Source organism: Polypterus senegalus, chromosome 6 (genome assembly GCF_016835505.1).
Source record: "Polypterus senegalus isolate Bchr_013 chromosome 6, ASM1683550v1, whole genome shotgun sequence".
In the NCBI taxonomy this organism is placed as follows: Eukaryota; Metazoa; Chordata; class Cladistia; order Polypteriformes; family Polypteridae; genus Polypterus; species Polypterus senegalus.
Genome location: NC_053159.1, coordinates 189420448 through 189443758, shown reverse-complemented (window position 1 = coordinate 189443758; position 23311 = coordinate 189420448). Strand labels below are relative to the sequence as shown.

Genomic DNA, 23311 nt, shown 5'->3' with positions numbered 1-23311 from the left:
ATTGACTATGTGACCTTACACAATGAATAATAACAAACCCTGGGAACATTACAGATACTCCTATTCATAGAGTGCGGACAGAACTTGTAAACTTTGTGGCTTTATATAGCGCCTTTCATAGTGGACAGTAACCCAATGTACTTTAAAGAGCTGGCACAATTGTGTTCATATTTGTAGTTCTGTACATGATAAACACCGGCAGCTGTCACATTCATACTGTGACTCGGAAGTGAGTTCTGAACTTCTGGATTTATATAGCGCCTTTCATATTTCTATTTGCAAGCACTGGCAGGTGACACAGTGGTGAGGTGTCCTTTTGGGGTGAACTACAGCCCCAGGTGGCACCGATGTGCAGTACAAATTCCTTCACGTGTCTAAATTGTGAGCACTGGCAGGTGACACTGTGGTGACATGTGACCTTGTTAGTCTGGCATTGTGCCTGTGGTGGTGCACAGTAGCTCCAGGTGCCTCTCAGGCAGGTGGCAGTTTTGCTCGTATTTCTACACTGTGAGCCCTGACTGGTAGCATGGCACCCTTGCCATCATGCAGTGACTCAGTAGTGAGGTTTGAATTTATACCCTGGGATTTTTTGTGACTTTATATAGCGCCTTTCATAGTGAATGGCAGCCCGAGGTACTCTGTATGTGCCATGCATGTTTGTACAGAGCAAGCTCTCTCAGATAATGTGACACACTCATGATCAAGCAGTGACTCAACAGCGAGGACTAAACCTGTCACCCTTCTGACTTTATATAGCGCCTTTCATAGTCCAGCAAAGTGCCTTACGTGTATAGTAATGTCTACGTGTAAATGCTGACAGGTGACTCATTGGTGAGATCTGAACTTTCTATTTATGTAAACAAGAGAGCGTTCTGCTATTTTTGTCCGCTAAGAAAAAGGCGCTATATAAAGTGAAGGTGACTGGCTGGCTGGCTGAAGTACGTAAATGGAGGTTCACTAACGGCACCTTAAGGGGAAAATGTCCATAATGACTGTCTGCTATACGTAAGAGTGTAAGGCATTTGAGCAAGGCGCTACATAAACTGGCATTGTGCCAATGGAAACAGTGTCACCATTTCTGAAGGCGCTATATAAAAAATAAAGGAGGCTGATTATGTGAATGCACATGACAGGGGGTTCACTTTTTGGGAGAATCACAGAATGTGCAACTAAACAAGAGTGCCTGCTGTATATCTCACATGAGCTATTTTGAGCATGGCACCATATAACCTGGCACAGTGTCGAAAGAATCAGTCTTGGCGTGTCTGAGTCAGTTTTAAAGTGCATTACGGTCACCGCATGCTGATATATTTAGTCTCTGAGGCAGCCACCCAGCTGTCACCCAAGGGGGTGACACACATGTAGCCGGCCAGACTTGTGGCCCAATTTAATTATCTGCTAATCACTCCATTGAGAAGCCTTGACTGGCATAGAGTGGGTGACGCACCAATTAGAGTCGGGAAAGATTAGAGAGCCAGTATGCTAAAAAGGTTCAGACAGGCCAGCCAGCCAGAAATGGACATAAGCCAACCACTGACCTGGTGATGGGGGCCAGACCTCTGGGAGCCATCGAGCAGAGACACGGGATGGCCATGATGCTGATGTTCAGGAAGAGGCCCTGAATCTGCTGCCATGCCGGTCTGGAACCTACAAGAACATAAAAAAAGAAATCGTCACAGTCGTGAAATGCTGGGCCATGACACACCATCTGGTCACATACTGGTGACACAAAACCAGAATTCACTTTGCTCAACAGAGAGGATGTGCTTTGGGTGATAGCGTAGTAGGCGGGATCTGAACGCATCAATGAGAATTACAAAGGACCCTAAAAGTTTAGTAAATTCACGCCACTCCCTACAGGGATTGCTTCACACATGGATTTGAGTCTTCCTTTAGCTCATCTCTGATTTTCAGCTCCTCTGAGGTTGTAGGTTCGATTTCAGGAAGAGGACACCTGCCAATATGGAACTGACTTCATCCATTCCTCGGTTTCTAGCCCAGTGTTACATTTCAGGGTCACAGAGAGCCAATGGAACTTTCAGTCCAAATAGCAGAACCATCTGGGACACCCAAACCCACTCCCAGTGCCTACAGAAAGTCTTCAGACCACGTCACTCTTGTCACGTTTTGTTAGGTCGCAGCCTTATGCTAAAATTGTTTAAACTCCGTTTCAATATCCCAGAATGACAAAATGACAAATTTTAACAAATCTGAGCTAATTTTCATGCAGAGAAGTTTGGAAATGCCATTTGGTATGAGATCTGTAAAAGCAACATTAATGTTTGTGATACACCATCTGTTGGAATGAGAAATGCAATGTATATGTCTGTGTTATATGCAATGTGGTATGGAATTTGTAAAAACAGTGTTAATGTTTGTGATGCACCATCTGTTGGAATGACAAATGCAATGCATATGTCTCTGTTATATGCCATTTGGCAAGAGATTTGTAAAACTAGTGTTAATGTTTGTGATGCACCATTTGTTGGAATGATAAAAGCAAAGTATTTTATTACTACACAGTTATGAGTGACACCACCTGTTGGAACAACAGAGACATAGCAACCAGATGGACACACTGACACTTGTCGTTTGTGCCCAACCACAGAACTTCAAATGCCCACCTTTTTACAGTAAATGCCATTCCAAGGCTCTGTCCACTATGAGTTTTGCAGTACAATGACTCAGGCACTAGGGGGCTGCACTGCCTACCAAAACCATCTACTTACCACAATGGAGAACATCCCCCATGTCCTTCTGTTGTCTGGAAAACAAAGAGAGTTTTTGTCAGAATTGTGCTTCTCACCTGTTTCTGATGAGCCTGCTCAGGTCCTGCCCCGCCCCCTTTATGACAGAATGTCCCGCCTCCTCCCCACTAAATGCATCCTGTGCCTATTTTGTGACATGGACCTAATGACTAGAAAGTGACTTCAGAAGGAGCCAAAATTAAGATTGCATTCTTCTTCTTCATTTTTTACTGTGTGTCTCACAGTGAAGTGTGCTGCAGCATCTGTCTGGGCTGACTGGTAGGGAGAACACGCTAGCCCAACACAGGTGGACAATAATGGAGCTGGAAGGCAATAGCGCCAGCCACAGTGCCACAATGCCTGCCATATACAGAATGTGTAAGATGCTATATAAAATGTCATACCTGGGACTGAGGCAGGGCCGTTTGAAGGAATTTGGGGGCCCCAAGCAAAATGGACATGGAGGCCCCCGCACGCATGCAAAGGAACCTCAGCATAGCCATACTGTACATATTTCTGCTAGCCTACCTGCTGCAAAATTGCACCATTTGTACAAGACAAGTCGAGCTATTTTATGTGTGTAATTTATCACTTACCACTGTCTTATTTTTTCTTATCCTCCTCTTCCTTTCTCTTCTTTCTTTTTTGGCTTCCTGAAGCATAATTCCGCTTCCTGACTGCCGAGGGGGGGCCCCCTTGAGGGGGATCCCGATAACAGTGTCATTGCACTTTACTGCATTCACTATCAATGGGGCGCTCACACAGTTTGTCGCTGCATTTTATTCTTAACCAGTCGTTGTTTTGGGGCCCCAAGCAATTGCTTGGTTTGCCTGCCTTGTCGCGACGGGCCTGGTCTGAGGAACAGCCGTACAGTGCTATGCTGCTGCCTTATTTTTACCTTTTCACTAATAAAACATGTTCCTACTTGTGAAATTTCATTTCACACATTAAAAAAAAACGTATTAAATTATTATTCATTTTCCCCACACCTGGCATTTGACCGCTTTCTCAAGTTTTTCTCACATTATTACTATAAATTTTTTTGATGCTCCATCTGTTGGAAAGACAAATGCAGTGCAGTTTAGTAGTACAAATGTTAGCAATATGCCATCTGCTGGACTGACAAATGAAGTGAATTTTATTACTACAAATATTTGTGATGTGCCATCTGTTAGAATGACAAATGCCATGCATGTTATTAATATATGTATTACAACACACATTATTATAAATGTTTCTGATGCGCCATCTGCTGGACTGACACATGCAGTGCATGTTATTACTACATGCATTATAAAATACATTCCAACAGATGGTGCACTGTAAACGTTAATGCTGAGACTTATGTTGATTACTTAGGCAGATAGCACAGCTAGTATATTTGTACAGTTTGTCCATCCTTATAATTTGTGTTATTCCCAGCAACCTTATCAGTGGAGAGCGACTGAGCCAGAATCATGGATTTAAAAGAAATTGTTTCTAAATTTGCAAAAATAAAAAGTCAGTTTTGAATGTCAGTGATTTGTATTTTTAGAATTTCAACAAACGTTAATTAAAGATATTATTTTTTTAAACAGTGGTTTTCTGTTAAGTGATACTACGAGCAATGAATATATTTATCATGTCACATTGTTCCATTTATATATTAATGCAGTTTCGATTACAAATTTGGTAGATAAAAACTACTCCTTTGCAAATACTCAGATCTACATTTATGAGACTCTTTCTCTGTGCCATGGAAAGGGTCCTACAATTGACCAGGGAGTTGGATGCCATTTAGTGCTTTGCCCAGGACAGCAGAATCACTGGTGCCAGTCCTGGTCTGGTCTGTGTCCTTCTGGCATATTCTTCATACTGCCCCCTAATGTACCAGCATACAGGAGCAGGTCTCTCTCTCCCTCTCTCTCTCTCTCTCTCTCTCTCTCTCTCTCTCTCTCTCTCTCTCTCTCTCTGGGTCCGCCCCGTCCCGCTTCTGTCTACTCCAGCCACGCCCACTTCTGGCCCCGCCCCATCTCACAGTTGTTGGATTCTTACCTGCTGTCATCCTGAGTATATTGAGGTAAAAACGACAACTCGCAGTCCTCGGGGCTAAAGAAAGAAAGAAAGAAAGAAAGAAAGAAAGAAAGAAAGAAAGAAAGAAAGGAAGGTAGGTGTTAGGATTCCTCAGAAATTATTCCAAATTTCTATCAATTAACGTGCACACCACACTAGAGTTCCCATCCAGGTCAGTGGTCTCGAGTCGCTTACCTGAGATTCGCCAGGCTTTTCATGAGGGCAAACTCCCTGCTCTGGATGGGTGGCATCCAGTGCTGCTTTTCTGCCAATGCCAGGGTTCGCCCACCAAAGCCGAACATAGCGGAGAAGCCAAAGCGGAGCAGCTCGCCATCCGACCGGTATGTACAGATGTCCACTGGCTGACGGTGACCTGCGGGTAAAGTAAATTTAATGGGCAGGTCACTCTGCACACCCCCACCATCCCATTAACCGTCTCGCATTCCTTTGATAGCCCGACTTTGAGGGCCGTGACGTCCATTGTCTCTCCGTGGTCTGGCACAGTCACCGTGGCACCATAGAGGCCTTTGAAATGAGGAGGCAGGAGCTGCCTGATCTCATCAGAGTACGATGTGCCACTCTGTGTCCTGGTGACATTAACGTCGTCCTTGTAACCTGCTGGGTGTCTGGACTTTGACTCTTGAGGGTCACATGCCTGCCTTGACGCCATTTTACATGTGTGGCGTCTCAGAGTAAGACACATGGAGGTTTTGAGGACAGGAAGCTCTTCTGATATGTGAACCAGAGAGGTCAGAGTGCCAATCAAGCTCTCATTGACAGTGCCCTCCGTGTTGTTCAGTGATGTCCCTCTCTGCTCCACAGTTTAAAATTACAAATTCAGACATCGTGATGTTTCAGTGCACACGGCAGACTTTCATTTAAGGGGATTTGCAGACATCTCAGTCGCACCACGGCCTCTCCATTTCAGGGGTGGCACCATAATGATTGGCACACAGCAATGGGCTGTCATATTTAGTTCTTTGTCGCGTATCCCAGCATGCAATGACTGCTTGAAGTCTGCCATTTTTTAACTTTAATAAACTCTTGTGTGGCCTCAGCAGTGGGTTTGGCTCATTATCTTGTGGTAGAATGAAGTGCCGTCCAGTGAGTTTGGGGGTCTTTACTGGAACTCGAGCAGAGCAGATGTTTCTCCACACCTCAGAATTCATTGTGCTGTCAGCAGTCACATCACCAATGAAGAGAAGTGGGCCAGGACCGCTGGCAGCCATCCATGCCCAAGCCATAAGACCCCCCAGCCCCACCATGTTTAACAGATGAGGTGGTCTGCTTTGGATCTCAGGCAGTTCCCTGTGGTCTCCACACTTCACTCTCACCATCACTCTGATGAGGTTCATCTTTGTCTCGTTTGACCAGAATTTCTCAGGCTCTTTGTAGTCCTTTGTCACAAACTGTCATCTGGCCATCCTGTTGGTGGTCTCCATCTTGCAGTGTGTTCTCCTCTGTGTTTCTGCTGACACACACACCTTGGACCCCTGAAGACTGTGTATGATCTGTCAGAAAGGCATTTGAGGCTTTTTCTTGACCACAGTGAGGATTCTTCTGTCCTCAGCAGTGGGAGTCTTCCTTGGCCCACCAGTCCGTTTACGATTACTGAGCCCACCAGTAAGTTCTTTCTTCTTCTTGATATTCCAGGCAGTTGGTTTCAGTCATCCTAAGGTCTTACTGATGTCTCTAATGGTTTTATTCTTGTGTTTCAGCCTCATAATGGCTTCTTTGACTACAAATCCCAGCATGCCCTGCGGGTGTCCAAATGGGTGCTGCATACCAGGAAATGCTGCCACCTATCATGTTGAAGGTGCAAATAGTCCTGGTCTCTCCATTAAACTGGCCTCCCCACCTGGTGAGAATCTTTCATAAAGTCCCTTTGGAATTCCAGCATCTCCATCCTAGAGTTGGCATCCTCTGCCACCATCCTGGTCATGGCAGGAAACGTCCTGCCCGCCTTCTTTTATATTCGGTGGCTTGGTCTCCTGGCCAGGTAAGGGATCTTGAACCATCCTGGCCGGAATGCCAACCCAATGCTTGCTGTCCATCACACTCAATTGAAATGAGAAGCATGTGTAGGTGGGCAGGGTAAGGATGGTTCAGGCTGGCACAGACATATCACTCGGTGGACAAAATCACTAAACATACTGTAACAGCGCTGTACACCCTCCAGTAAGCTGTGACTAAAGTTCAGTTGGGCTTCACTTCTTTCACATGGTGGTCTTTACTCTCTGGACCCCAGCATATCATTGATCATCCATTTCAGGGTTTGTGAGAAGCTGGAGACCATCCTGATAGCTTTGAGTTCAAGGCAGGAATTAGTCCTAGACGGGCACGGGGCACACTAGTGGAGGGGGGAATTCATCTAACGTGGGTGTCTTTCAAATGTGAGGAAGGCTCACACAGACACTGAGCAGGCTGGGATTTGAACCCAGGACTGTGGAGCCACCCGAGAAAATGAAACAAAGAAAACAAACTAAGACAAGCTTGGCTGCGCTCTTGTTTGTCCTTCCGTCACCCCGCGTTTGAAATGAGCCGTGTATGTCATATAGCGCCTTTCCCAGTAGGCGCCTTCACCGCCCTTATCCTTTTTATGGCTGCTGTCCTTGATAAGCGTCCTTGGTCACAGTTGCTCATTTCCTCACAGATGGAGAAGACGAGAGCCCAGCATGGCGGGCACCTCATCCTCCTCTCATCAGCGCACTGATGCAGTCAATCCTGCTGCTGGCGGCGCCCAGGCCCGCGCACAATCCTGCCAGCTTTGGCAAATGAGCCTCAAGCAGTGGGAGTGCAGGAACAAAATCCCAAAAGGAACGAGAGGCGAGGGCCAGGATTACCCGCAAGACGGACCACCTGAAATTGAGGGGCTTGGGTAATGGATTGGGGGGGTGGAGCCTTGTGATTACAAAACAGGGAAGACCCCAATAAAAACTGAATTGCTGACCACAAGGTCCCCCTTTCATCCTCACCCACAGATGATTCCACTAACAGAAAATAGTGTGTGTGTGTGTGTGAAAGGCACTATATATGACACAAATTCCCAGGTTACTAAACACATAATTTACAACGAGCAGCTTAACCCGAATGAACAAAATGTACAAAATACCGAAGAGTACAGCGAGCAGAGCCAGCTAAGAGAAAGGCGCTATATAAAGTAACGGGGCTGCACGCTGCGAGAGAGAATCGCCTTCTGACAGCCAAAGTGCAGCTGTAATGTCCTCTGCGGTTCTCCTCATTATGAAAGGCACTATATCAAATAACCGGGTCCCTGGGGACCTGCTGTGCCTTGACCTGCCGGTGGTCTCACTGGGGCGGTCTTGTCGCTGAGTCCCAGGTATGCAAATTCCATATTCTGTAGGTGTTCATCATGAAAGATACTATATAAAAAATATAATCAGTGCCACCAGTGACCCTGTGGGACTTGAAGTCACTCATCTCATGTGACAGTGGCTTGGTGGTAGACATTAGGGTGGCAAGATAGTGCCAACGGTCAAAGGTCACATTGCTGCATTCCAGGGTGTACAAATTCCATATTCTGAGTGTTCCTCATGAAAGATACTATAAAAAAAAAAATAGTCAGTGCCACTAGTGACCCTGTGGGACATAGATAGATAGATAGATAGATAGATAGATAGATAGATAGATAGATAGATAGATAGATAGATAAAGAAAGGCACTATATAATAGATAGATAGATAGATAGATAGATAGATAGATAGATAGATAGATAAAGAAAGGCACTATATAATAGATAGATAGATAGATAGATAGATAGATAGATAGATAGATAGATAGATAGATAGATAAAGAAAGGCACTATATAATAGATAGATAGATAGATAGATAGATAGATAGATAGATAGATAGATAGATAGATAGATGTGAAAGGCACTATATAATAGATAGATAGATAGATAGATAGATAGATAGATAGATAGATAGATGTGAAAGGCACTATATAATAGATAAATAGATAGATAGATAGATAGATAGATAAAGAAAGGCACTATATAATAGATAGATAGATAGATAGATAGATAGATAGATAGATAGATATGAAAGGCACTATATAATAGATAGATAGATAGATAGATAGATAGATAGATAGATAGATAGATAGATAGATAGATGTGAAAGGCACTATATAATAGATAGATAGATAGATAGATAGATAGATAGATAGATAGATAGATAGATATTTTATTCCACACTCTGCACAGTCACCTCTGATGATCACGGTTTCCATGAGGGGCCTGTCATGTCACATGTCATGTGACAGTGGCTTGGTGGTAGACCTTGGGGTGTCAAGACAGTGCCAGGTAAAAGAAAAAAGTCAAAGGTCATGTTACTGGGTATACAATTCCATATGTGTGCCCCTGTATTAAATGTGCGAATGGCTTTGCTGCAAGGCGCTATATAAAAAGTCAGTGACACTGGTGACACTCTGTGACTTATTTTCAGGTTAAATAAAAGGTCAAAGGTCAGTAATAGTGTAAGAGAGTTGCTGCAAGTGCTGAATGTTTGGAGGGCAGTAAACAGGCTTCTAAACCAGAAATCCCACCGCTGCCTCAATGTGTTACCCCAAGGAAGACACTTTACCTGCCTGTGGTCCATCATTTATGCAAATCATTTTATTTTACCTCTTGTGACAGTCGTGGCTACAGTGAGGTGTTTGACTCTTTGCATGTCTCCCTTTATAGTGTAAGGGTGGGCCAGTAGCCCAACCTGGCAGGGACACCCAAGATATGAAAGGAGGGGGGACGGCAGCATCTTCAGGGCACTGCCTCCCCCAGGACATTAGTTGGCAGCTCCCCTGGGTTACAGTGGTGCCCCAAATTCCCACAGGGCATCATGGGACTTGGAGTTCTTTACCTCAGTCCTTTTGGGTACCACCAGAGGGTGCTGTGGGGTTTCTACCTCACCTGGAACAGCTGATGGACCACGTGTGCTGAACATTGGAAGCACTTCTGGGGCAGATAGAATTAAAGATGCTTCCTTCCTCACAAGGACGAGCCAGAGTCAGAAGGAGGAGGAGGAGGAGGACAAAGCTTGGAGGCAGTGACCCGGAAAGAAGGAAGGAAGAGTTTCCCACAAATAAAAGACTCTTCACCATTTTAACTTGTGTCCATCCTTGTTGTGTTGGGTGTTTAGGAAGCTGGAGCTCCCTCAGGTGGCCACAACAGCAATTCCAATCACGAGGCAGATGACTAAATATGAAGAATTCGTGAAAGCAAAAGTTTTGTCACAAACTAAAAATGAGAGCTGCAGATCTGAACACCAAGCCCCGCCCAAAGCCCCACACAGGCTCCACCCACGATCTCCTCCCAAGCCCCGCCCCCCCAGTCTTCACATTACCCATTATGATATGCAGTGCTGCTGTCTTTGGGTGGCGGACTCCATGGAGGGAATAAGCCACGGTGTCTGTAGATCCTACAAAAAAAAAAAAAACAAAGGAACTCGATGAGAAAGTGCAACGTGAGGTGAGATCCACTATTAGACTTACACACCGGCTCAAGGTAGGAAAGCAAATAGGCAGCCGGAGAACCACAGGAGCCTGTGTGCCTCCACTAGAGGGCACACAGCTCACTTCATCAAATCTGTTAACGTTCTAGAAAGTTCCTTCTGGCAAATCACTTGAAAAGGCAACCTCTGGTACTGAACAAGAATCTGCAGTCACATTCGCAGCCTGCTCTTCATCTCTGTAGCTTTTCTGGTCAACCCCAACAGTCCACAGAGTTAGCACTGATCCCACTTCTGACACCAGTTATGACGCTGGGCAAGTGAATTATAGTGGTGTGTGCAACCAAGTTAGGCGAGACCGGTAGACAGATACATAGAACACACCGAGACCACCAAGGCGTCACACATCCAGAGTGACCCCCCCAATTACAGGGCAGCACACAGAAAAGGAAGGAGGAGGAGGAGGAAGAAGAAGAGGCTTTCCTTCCAGTGAATGGTAGCCACTTGGTTTAGTAAACACACAACTATTCTGATTCAGACCAGTAGACCACCAAGATCCTACACTACTGAATGGCCCCTGGTATTACTGGGTGACCATCAACCAACAAATAACCCCACACAGATACCTACAGGGCAGGGCAGGTCTTCACCAGGAGAGGGCGAGCTGACATTCGGATTAGGAGAAGAGCCGGAAGTGCGGTGGGTGAAATGCAACTCTGAGTGGTGGCTCTCCACAAAACCCATCCCTGCCATTGGCTGCATGTCTTTGAACAGGAAGGGACCTTTAATAACTTGATTTGTTGGCCACAGTGCCACCCGGTGGCTCTCAGGGTGGCACTGTGCCTGACAAGTTCTCCATCCATTTACTTTTTGAAGCCACAACCTACTGAACAGGACACCAGGGAGTTGGAAGAAATGCAGTTTGGGGCGTGGGACACAATCACTCACACCTGGGGGCATGGGAGGTGGGTGGGGTGACTGGAGTACCTGGAAGAGAAATAAGTGAACACGAGGAGAAGAGGCACCCCGGACAGAAATCAGACGGGCATTTTGTGCTGATGAGGTGCTAATGACTGAGCCACCAGGCTATGCAATCAAATAATTAAACTGTAAGAACGTTAGGCATAGAAAACTAGAAAATAATCAATGAATGAATTCCCTGACTAATTAATTAGTTAACTGACTATTAATGAGATAATGAATAAACTAATTAACTACTCAATAATGTAATCATTGTAAAAGTTAATCTGTGAATTCGTTTATAAATAGCACACTTAGCTCATTAAACGTTTACCAAACTCAGTTTTTACACCAGCTGCTGCAGTTCACTGGTGTCGGGAGCTGGTTTGGAAAAGGAGCTTTGGCTATTTCTTGCTCCTTCTATTTTCAATAAGCACCACAAAACGTGTGGACCTCCAGTCCCCCACAGACTGAGGGTCAAACCCCAGCAGGGTGCCAGAGTGCATGTGCTTGACGCTCCTCCTCCTTCTTCTTCCTATAATGTAATTGACTTCTGCAGTTTGCTTCATGCTCAGCAGATGTCGCTGTTCTTCTTTCTCTTTCAGGCATGTCACCTTCTCGATCCGTCTGCCTATCCAGTTCACCAAAAGAAAGACGCATTCCCTGTTAAGCCACATTTTTTGCTTCGCAGTATATATAAAGACCAAGATTAAGATTCTACTCTTAGTATGTTTGTAAGTAATTGCATAACAGACAGGCACAACCATTATATATATATATATATATATATATATATATATATATATATATATATATATATATATATATATATATATATATATATATATATTTGCAATAGTTTTACTGTCAAATAATGCAAAGAGTACGCAACACGTGTTTCGTCCTAATTCTGGGCTCATCAGGCATACACACTCACTGCACCCCCTCTCGGGAATCGAACCTCGGACATCAGCGCCTCTTGCGTTGCGCCACAGCGTGTGGTTCGTTTATTTGACAGTATGTAGATCGGGGGAATGACATTCAAGGCATTCGTAGTCTGGCATCTCGCAACTGAAAAAGGGCACCGTGGTGGATGTTAGCCAACTTGCTGACCAATCACAAGCGTTACCTGGTAGGTAACCACCCATACAATCAGATTGTGATTCAGACTGCGAATGCCTTGAATATATATATATATACTGTATATATATATATATAGACTAGCTATGCTACACAAGATAGGTTGAAATCTAAATACTTGTAATCAGTTTTCAGTGTTAACATTTGCAGTGCACCATCTATTGGAATATATTTTGGAATGGATATAGTAATAAGATGCATTGCATTTGTCATTTCAACAGATGGTGCATTTGTAGTAAAAAATGCATTACCACAACTGTTAGTGATGTGTCATCTGTTAGAATAACAAATACAATTCATATTTCTCTGTAATATGCTATTTGGTGTGGGATTAATAAAAGAAGTGTTAATGTTTGTGATGTGCCATCTGGTTGGAATGACAAGTGCAATTTGCAGGGAGGACCTGGGAAGCGAACCCGGGTCTTCCAACTGCAAGGCAAATGCCCCCTGGCAGCCCCCGTGCCGACCGACATAAGTCAGGGTTCTATAATAAATAAGGTCCACTGCCTAGGGCATGTGGGTGACAAACTGATTCGACTAAATGACTGACAACGAAATGAACCAAAAGAGACGCGCCACACTGAAATGAACCATCTGCAGTGACCAACGAGCACTTAAAACTGTAATGAAGTGCCAGATACCCAAAGTGATCCTCAGGTCCCGTATTTGAAACGAAGTGGCTAACAGAAGCTCATGACATCTTCAGGACTGAAATGTCACCTGCCACACCAGGGTAATTAAAAATTGGCTGAACGCCTCTATGGACCCAACAGACCCTCTGTTTGTGACCCCAGGGTGGCAGCGATAGCTTTCACTGCGCCTTCTGCAGCCCCCTCAGTTGAGCCAAATGTACCCCTATTTAAAACGTGATGATGGCAGAGCCCCTCAGAGCCCCCTCAGTCGGACAGCTGGCCTGAAGCCGGCAGGCAAGTCAAGATGGGATGCAGAGACCCTCCTGTCTGCGTTCAAATGAAGAAGCTTCTCACTAACTTGTCAGGTGGCTGCTTCCATGGGACTTTCCAGATGGCACCACAATCAGTCAACGTGGCTGCTAAAAGCTTGTCTAGGGACGCGTGCGGAGCAGGGCTGGTTACAGGTGGACATTGTGAAGTGGTCGCTGTGGGTCTGCATACAAATCAGAAGGGGCCGGGGATTAAGCTGGAAGACATCAGCTGTGAAAGAACTGAGGGATGGAGGCGCAGGGGCTCAGGGTATCAAGGAATAAAGGAGCGAAAGACAACAGCGCTGAGGGGCTTATTAACGGCAAGCAAGACGCTAACGAGACCTCTGACCAACTGTGGTGGGTTCAAGAGTGTCAACACCACCCCCCCTCCAACCCATAGGTCGTCCGGATAAAGAGGTCCAAATCTGGAAGAGGTGGAGCCTGTGACAACAAGGGGCCTTTTCAATAGTAGACCCCCTCACCTCCACTCATGCTGAGATGATCAAGGGGGACTTCACCCCCTTCACTTGATAAAACATTGGGGTAATCATGAGTCAAAATGACTATGGGGACCCACCGCACTCAATGAAACTATCAAGAGGGACCCCTCATTTGGTAAGTCAAAATGACTATGGGGACCCCAGCCTGGTTGCTGTAACTATTAAGGGGGACCCCCCAGCCCCCACTTGATAAAATGTTTCAGCAATCATAAGTTGAAATGACTATGAGGACCCCACCCTGCTCAATGAAACGATCAAAGGGGACCCCCCAGCCCCCTACTTGATAAAACATTTGAGTGATCATAAGTTGAAATGACTATGGGGACCCCACAATGCTTGATGAAACTAACAAGGGAGACCCCCCCACTTGATAAAACATTTAAATAATCCTAAGTCAATATGACTATGAAGCCAGTGCCTCCTTAACATATGGGCACAATGGGCACTTGACAGGGGTCCCAGGAGCACAGGGGCCCACAATGTTTCTGAAGCCTATGCATGTTTCTGTTTTGCTATCAAAACAGGGACCTCAGTGCACAACTTTGCCCGGGGGTCTATGATGCTGGTAAGATGGCCCTGTCCTTACCATCCCCGTGCCCGATAAAAGGTTTCATTAATTGTGTGTCGAAATGACTATGGGGACCCCACCCAACTCCATGAAATGATCAAGGGGGGCCCTCCCACTTGATAAAATGTTTGAGTAATCATAAGTTTAAATGACTATGGGGACCCCTCCCCGCTCAAGGGGGGCCTCCAACCCCCCACTTGATAAAATGTTTGAGCAATTGTAAGTTAAAATGACAATGAAACTATCAAAGGGGAACCCATCTTAAGCCCACCCAGGGCAGTCTTAAACCTTTGGGCACAATGGGCACTGACCAGGGACCCCAGGAGCACAGGGGTCCACGATGTTTCTGATGCCTGTGAATGACCTCAGTGCACAACTTTGCCCCGGGGGCCTAAGATACTGGTAAGATGGCCATGCCCCCATCCTCCCCATGCTCAATAAAACATTTCATTAATCGTGAGCGGAAATGACTATAGGGATCCCACCCAACTCAATGAAACAATCAAGGGGGACCCCTCCCTCCATTGATGAACATTTGAGTACTCCTGAATCGAAATGATTATGGGGATCCCACCCTGCTCAATAAAACAATCAAGTATCCGCAAGTGGAACTGATCACGGGGGACTAGGGTGACCAGACGTCCTCCAAAAGGAGGACATGTCCTCTTTTTTAACACGGTTTCCTCCGTCCTCCAGGCACTCCAAAACTTCATTAAAATGTCCTCCTTTCACAGAATCACGAACAGAGTTGACCGTTTTTGACAAATTACATATGATATATACCGAGAATGAGCAGCCTTCGGCCATTCTCCATTCATCCGCGTCACCGCGTGACATTACGTTACGTTATCACGTTATCAATAATTGTAACATCAAGTAGCGGGAACACTGTTTTATATTCTGTTTCGGCGCAACGGACAGCAGTTAGCGGTTGATTGGGTCGTTCTTGAACGATTCGTTCATTTTGAACGAATCTTTAATGTGACTCGGGAAGAACGAGTCATCTCGGTGGGAGTGATTCGTTCAGTCGCGCATGCGCATTTGCGCAACTTCCTATAGTTTCTGTATTGGAATTGATTCACCTGTTTCGATTCCTCGGGTTTGAGTCGTTCGTCAGCACGTGACAGCCCCATAAGCTTAACCTAGTATGCAGTCTGAGCCGGAAAGAGAATTGAACGAAATGACTCGAAAAATGATTCGCTCATTTTGCTGAACGAGACTCAAAGATCCGAGTCAGTAAAATGATCCGAACTTCCCATCACTAGCGATTGGAGTTGGAAAATATATTTGGTAATTTTTGTCCTCCTTTTTGACTGTCGGTGTCCATCTGGTGACCCTGCGGGGGACCCTTAAAGCGATCAAGTCTCACAGTAAGATGAAAAGTGAAAAATGAACGACTGCATTGTTAAACAAGGTGGTTAAGTCAGCCAGGGGTCTATTGGGGTCTTTTGCTGCGTTCACGTGCTGTTTGGACTATTCGGAGCTCCGAGTTGTGACGTTTCGACTTCTCAACTCATTTGCATTCACAAAAAAGCAATTCAAGGTAAACTGCATTTTTTGTGGAAGTAAAGAGCTAAATAAACGTATTGAACACGTACGTTTCACTGTGCTCCACATGCAGGTCGAACCAAAACAGCCATTTTGGGCTGATCAAATTATACAGTATGTGTCATATGAAACAAGCTACGACTGAGGTGAAACGTCAGCGTTACGTCACAACTCGGCCAATCCGGTAGCTTTGTTTTGTCCAAGCTGTGATTCCCAATTCGTCGAGAGTGCACGTGATATTTCAGACTTGACAAACCGGATTTACTGTCTGATAAATAAATGTTGGGTACTTTTCTGTTATCTTGACGCAAATCGGTGGGACTGCCGCCCCGGTTACTTAATTTTTGGATTTGAAATTATTAGACTGACCTACCCTAACCACGAATACTACCCTTAAAGTCAGTGGGGGTGGAGCATAGTTACCTATAGGTCCTTAATAGGTGCCTAATCTTAAAAACGATAATACGATTTGCGTCACGATAATAGAAAAGTACAAAATATAGTTGTTGTTGATCGTGGGTACGTGAACGCAGCTTTGCGCTGACCTTGGGGGCGGGGTTTGGAAGTCGTGTTGGGGGCGGGGCTAGGCGTCGTCTCCCTGGACCGAGCTGCAGAGGAAACAGAAGATACGAGTAGTCGTGGCGCCCTCTCTAGTTTCGGAATGGTATTAAAGGGTTTTACTGAGCCTTCCGGTGGTCTCAATGCGGGCTTGTGAGACTCAGGCGTGTGTGTGTGTCTCCAGTCCAACATTTGTTCCTGCTTGTGCACAACGCGGCCTGCCACCTGGATACGCGGGCCGAAAAATAGAGGGAATATAATAAAGGACGGATTGATACCTCAAAAATAACTAAAAAGTGTCACAAATATGGACACCACTGTGTAAAGAGGGGCAGTTGGGCACTGGAGGAATTGAGCCACTAGTCGACCGCACTAAGCCGCCCACTCGCATGTCAAAACAGCTCAAGGCTTTCCAGAATCACACACACACACACGCGCCCCTTCGAAAATGCAGTCTCCATTTTGATGTTGGGCTTTACACTTTGCGGGGGTCTCAAGCCAAAGAACACGCCCTCCACTTGTCTCTCTATTTTTCTCGTATTACGGTAAGCGACAATCGGCGCCATTCATTTTCCTGCCAAATGCCACCCAGTTCTTAAAAAGTGTGCCAACAGCACGAGAGTGAGGACAAAAGTATTAGCAGCTCCTGTAAAGCATGACTGATGAAGGCACCGCGGTAGAAATGTTGGGGGGGGGAAATGTCCTTGGAAGTGCAGGCACTTCTGCAGAACAATTAACTTAATTAACCAGACGGCATGAATATTCATAAGGCAGTTAATGTCTCCCACATTCGAGCAGATAAATGCGACGCGCTGACTTGCTAGTGAAGCGTTGCTGAAAACGCGCCTGCAAAGCGCACCAACATTTTGGTCCTTTGCCTGAAATATCAAAGAAATTAACAATCCCCCGGAAACGCTTTAGCCCTCACAAATTAATTGGGAGCGATGAATTTAAATAAATGACATTGGACCTTCCGTGTGGGGAGACGCCGCCATCGGTTTGCCGCAGTGACGGCGCGGGCGGCGAGCACTCGCCTTACTTTCATTAAATCGCCGATTTTAAGATGAAGTCAGGGAATTCTATTATTAACCACTGGCTCCAGGAAATAAAAGTTACGACTGAACAAGGGGGTGCCAAATCAGAAACAGACGAATAAAAAAGTGTGTGTGTGTGTTTAGGGCACATATTGATAACTGAAGCGCAATGACTGAATTAGGATGGACAGCAGCCTTTGTGTGTCATCCATCAGACCACACAGCTACCATGTGAGTTTGTCATGGAATGTGGCAAATATGGGCACGATCTGGGTATCAGCTGCATCTCCCCTCTGCCAGGTTCAGAAAACGCTTAGAGGGCAGCAAGGTGGCACAGCGGTTAGTGCTGCAGCCTCCCAGCTCTACTGATCTGGGTTTAGTTACCTCTGTGTAGAGTTTGCATGTTTTCCCCACGTTCTAAAGTTTCCTCCCACATCCCAAAGACAAATGAAAAGTGGAATACACGAGCGAGTGAATGTGCAAATGGGTGACTGGCATCCCATCCTGGAGTGATTCTGCTTTGCACCTGAAGCTCCTGGGCTGCACCCCTGCTCCTGACCAGAGGAGCTGCTATCATCTTGACAGTTTAGTGTGGCGTCCTGTGTTAAGGCTTTGGACTTCAAACCCTGAGGCTGTCGATTCTAATCCCGCCGCTAACACCATGTGACGCGGCGCAAGTCAGTTCACTTGCCTGGGCTACGGTTGGAAAAACAAAAGAAATGGAGCCGATTGTGTCTGAAGTGCTGTAAGTTGTTTTAAATGAAGGCATTGGCCAAATAATGACAATCACAAAAGAATAAACAAGCTGACCAGTCTGAATTTATTTTAAGTATGTAGCGGCTTTCACAGAGCTTAGGATAAAAGACTTGTCTAGTATGCAGTTGTTAGAGTGGATGGAGAAGATGACGTGCTTGATAAAAGCTCATGAACCAAAAGTGATTACAGGGTCAAAGATTGGCAAATCGGGAGCTTCACCTTCTGACTCCACTCGTTCTTCACCACTGCAGATCAGTACAGCGAACACATAGCCGTCCGTCCATCTGTCCATCTCACCCTTTAGCCCCCACTCATGAAGAAGACCCCGAGATACTTTAACTCACCTCTCACTCTGAGAGGACAGCCCACCTTTTACCTCCTGAGGAGTTTCAATTAAACTCATTGAATATAGCGCCTTTTGTAATGGACAAACTGTTCAGAGTCCATCCATCCATCCATCTACTATCTACCCCGCTATATCCTAATTATGGGGTCACGGGGGTCTGCTGGAGCCAATCCCAGCCAACACAGGGCGCAAGGCAGAGTCACACTTTAAAAATGAGAAAGCTAATACTATTAGCGCTCATTTAATAAAAAGTGTTATTGAAAACATGGCAAAGCTAAGTCTACTGAAAGGCAGCGTTCAAGTATAATGTAACGCTTTTTATGGGAAGCTGTTCAGAGGCACAGTTTCAAAATTAGAAACTAAATGTCTAACTGCCAGTGCTTATTACAAATAAATAAGTACATAAATTAATAAATAAATGTGAATCTACTAAGTGCAAAGGAAGGGGGGTTTCAATTATAATATAGCGCCTTTTGTGGTAAACTGTTCAGAGGCACAGTTCCAAAATTAAAAAGGTAAAATTTAACAGTCAGTACTCAATTAATGAAAATAAATAGATAAATAAAATGCTAAATATGGATACTGCATTCTAAGTGCAAAGGAAGGGATATTTCAATTAAACTGTTTTTAATGTAACTTTTCAGGGTCATTTTTCAAAAACAATTGAAAGGAGACTTCAATAGAACTAATGTAATATATAGCGCCTTTTGTGTTAAACTGTTTAACGGCATGATTATAACAGTACATAAATAATACTTCATTAGTGGTTATTTTATAATGATCTTAAGTATTTACATAGATAGATAGATAGATAGATAGATAGATAGATAGATAGATAGATATGAAAGGCACTATATAATAGATAGATAGATAGATAGATATGAAAGGCACTATATAATAGATAGATAGATAGATAGATAGATAGATAGATAGATAGATAGATAGATAGATATGAAAGGCACTATATAATAGATAGATAGATAGATAGATAGATAGATAGATAGATAGATAGATAGATAGATAGATATGAAAGGCACTATACAGTCGATAGATAGATAGATAGATAGATAGATAGATAGATAGATAGATAGATAGATAGATAGATATGAAAGGCACTATATAATAGATAGATAGATAGATAGATAGATAGATAGATAGATATGAAAGGCACTATATAATAGATAGATAGATAGATAGATAGATAGATAGATAGATAGATAGATAGATATGAAAGGCACTTTATAATAGATAGATAGATAGATAGATAGATATGAAAGGCACTTTATAATAGATAGATAGATAGATAGATAGATAGATAGATAGATAGATAGATAGATGTGAAAAGCACTATATAATAGATAGATAGATAGATAGATAGATAGATAGATATGAAAGGCACATATAACAGATAGATAGATAGATAGATAGATAGATAGATAGATAGATAGATAGATATGAAAGGCACTATATAATAAATAGATAGATAGATAGATAGATAGATAGATAGATAGATAGATAGATAGATATGAAAGGCACTATATAATAGATAGATAGATAGATAGTTACTGTAGATATAAAAGGCACTATATAATAAATAGATAGATAGATAGATAGATAGATAGATAGATAGATAGATAGATAGATAGATAGATAGATAGATATGAAAGGCACTATATAATAGATAGATAGATAGATAGATATGAAAGGCACTATATAATAAATAGATAGATAGATAGATAGATAGATAGATAGATAGATAGATAGATATGAAAGGCACTATATAATAAATAGATAGATAGATAGATAGATAGATAGATAGATAGATAGATAGATATGAAAGGCACTATATAATAAATAGATAGATAGATAGATAGATAGATAGATAGATAGATAGATAGATAGATAGATGTGAAAGGCACTATATAATAGATAGATAGATAGATAGATAGATAGATAGATAGATAGATAGATAGATAGATAGATAGATATGAAAGGCACTATATAATAGATAGATAGATAGATAGATAGATAGATAGATAGATAGATAGATAGATAGATAGATACTTTATTAATCCCCAATGGGAAATTCAAAGTACAATGGAAAGGACCTTTCAATTCATCTTGTTTAGTATAGCGCCTTTTGGGCTGTCCTAATGTATAATTGTAATATTTAGGCACCAGTGGTCATTTTGTTGTAATTTTAACACAATTATGAATTTAGTAAGAACAATGGAAACTAACTTTTATTCAGACAATGTAATATTGTGCCTCTTGTGAAGTGAAGAGTTCTAACAATGGAAAGGTCACACTGATGTGTTGGTTGTAATTTTATATAAAAAAAAAACACAATGAAAAATATGAATTTAGCAAGTACAATGGATGAAAGCTTTCACATAAACTGATTTAATATAACACCTCTTCTGATAAACTGTTCAGAGACATGGTAATGCAAAAATAATACAATTGAATTATTGCTTCTTAAAAAATATATAATTAAAAATATGAAATTACAAAGTATAATGGAAAGTACCTTTCAATTAAACTCATTTAATATAGTGCCTTTTGAGATGAAAAGCTGAGACAGTTGCAAATATAGAAAGGTTAACATTTAATTACTAGTCTCATATTCCAGTGACATTCATGTCTCTGGTGACTCTTCCTATGAAGTCAGTAGCCGGATTGGGAGAGCACGGGGTGTCATGAGGTAAATGGAAAGGGGTGTGTGGTGACCCCTGATATCTCTGTAAAAGTCTTTAGAGTCCTGGTGCTCCCTGTTTGTGAGTCATGGCTGCTACTGGACTCCTTCATCACTGTGTCTCTCCAGAGAAATCTTGGGTGCTGCTGGTTTGACTTCGTGTTGCTCATGGAGTCCCGGATGAGGCACACTACTTGCGTTGTGAGGGACCGACGGTTACAGAAGTACGGCCATTCGGCGCGATTCCCCGAGGGTGATCCAGCTCACAGGGTCTTTACTGTTGAGGACCCAAGCGGCTGGACCAGGCCAAGGGGACACCCACGTGACACCAGGCTCTGGCAGATAGAGGGTCATTTCCGGTGCAGGGGTGTATCTGCCTGGGAGATCCCAAGCTGTTTCGTCGTGTGGTGGGTGAGCAGTGCATACCCCCGAACCTGAGCTGACCTGAACTCTTATATTTTTATAGTTATTATAATACATGTGGGCAGATGTACCGTTGTGGCAACCCCTAACGGGAAAAGCCGAAAGAAGAAGAAGATTATAATACAATTAATGATTTAATAAGAGCAACAAAAGTAACTTTTAAATGAGACCGCGTGTGGGTTGACTCTGTGGTGGAGTGGCGTCCTGTCCAGGGGTTAATAATAACAATACCTTCTCTTTATATAGCACCTTTGTTTGTTCCTGCCTTGTGCTTTATGCTTGCTCGGATCGGCTCCATCTCCCCTGTGACCCTGCTTAGGATGAAGCGGGTTTAGAAAATGGATGAATGGATGTAATGCAAATGATGTCTGTGCTAAGTACAAGGAAAAGTAGCTACTGATTAAATGTAAAGCGCCTTTTGTGATCCATAAATTGAAGAGGCACAGCACCGAATATCAAACGGTCCAATTTCATTACCAGAGCTCATATTATCGAAATGGATCGATTCACTAAGTACAACTAAAGGGAGGTTTTTTATCAACTCTAATATAGCGCCTTTTGTGATAAACTATTTAGACCGTTGAAAGACACAGCTATAAAAGTACAAAAATAACTTTATTAAGAGTACCTTTATAACAATTTTACAAAAAAATTACTAAAGCAACTTATTGAATGTAGCGCCTTTTGTGATAAAGAACACCACTGACAACAGTATAGAGATAAATACGCGCTTATCCGTGCTTACATCACCGTAACTTTAATAAAAATGACGGATTGACAAGGAACTTTCAATTAAACGGCTTTTGTGATAAACTGCTCAGAGCCATAACGATATGAAAACAAATCTGTAATTTTCATAGTTATGTCATAATAATTATAATAAAAATATTGATTTGGTATATAGGTATACGAAAAGGAGCTCTTAATACAACTGACTGAATATAGCGCCTTAAAAAATCAGAAAGATAACATTAAATTCACTTACTGACATTTATAATTTCAGCTCATCTGGAAACCATAAAAGGAGCTTATTGTAATATGTCAGTTGTTTATTATGCCAAGATAATTATTATTTAGGAGCGTTGGTCGTCCTGTATGCGAGATTCTGGAGGGTTTATGGACCCCGTTAAAAACTCGGGGTGACAGGAACGACATCTCCGGTTTTGGCTTTAATGGAGGAGGAAGCCACGGGTGACCACTGACGTCACATCTGTCCATCTTCTGAGACTCCGCCCCTGCTGGTCCGGCCCCCGCGAGACGTCGCTGTTCAGATGAAGATGATCCGCCCCTTCAAAGAGAGTTGCACGTGAAGGACTCGGCCTTCTTACGGACTTTTCTTTTTTTTCGGATTCTTTTTATCCGCTCTTTATTAAACAAGGACCCCAGCGTGGGCTCCAGTACTTCATTTTGTTACAACGTATAATAATATTTTACTGAAAAATAGCGGATTTTATAAGTATGAGAGCAAGGAAGTTGTCAAACTTATTTATTTATATAGCGCCTTTCACGTCCAATAAAATGGTCAAACACCAGTTCTAAAACAACAATTGTTCTTTAGATTTAACTTCATAACTA

The 23311-nt window shown here is 43.3% G+C and overlaps 1 protein-coding gene across 3 annotated transcripts in view; it reads right to left on the bottom strand.

Moving 5' to 3' along the window:
- The window catches only part of cerkl (ceramide kinase-like), a 225457-nt gene that overhangs the window by 26329 nt on the left and 175817 nt on the right, over positions 1-23311 (bottom strand). For all 3 annotated transcript variants that reach the window (XM_039757749.1, XM_039757750.1, XM_039757751.1), the window contains 5 exons: positions 10161-10235; positions 4995-5172; positions 4782-4835; positions 2730-2764; positions 1539-1647 (listed from right to left, as the gene is read on the bottom strand). In XM_039757749.1, coding sequence (XP_039613683.1) covers positions 1539-1647; positions 2730-2764; positions 4782-4835; positions 4995-5172; positions 10161-10235 — 451 coding nt within the window. The remainder of the gene's footprint in view (positions 1-1538; positions 1648-2729; positions 2765-4781; positions 4836-4994; positions 5173-10160; positions 10236-23311) is intronic.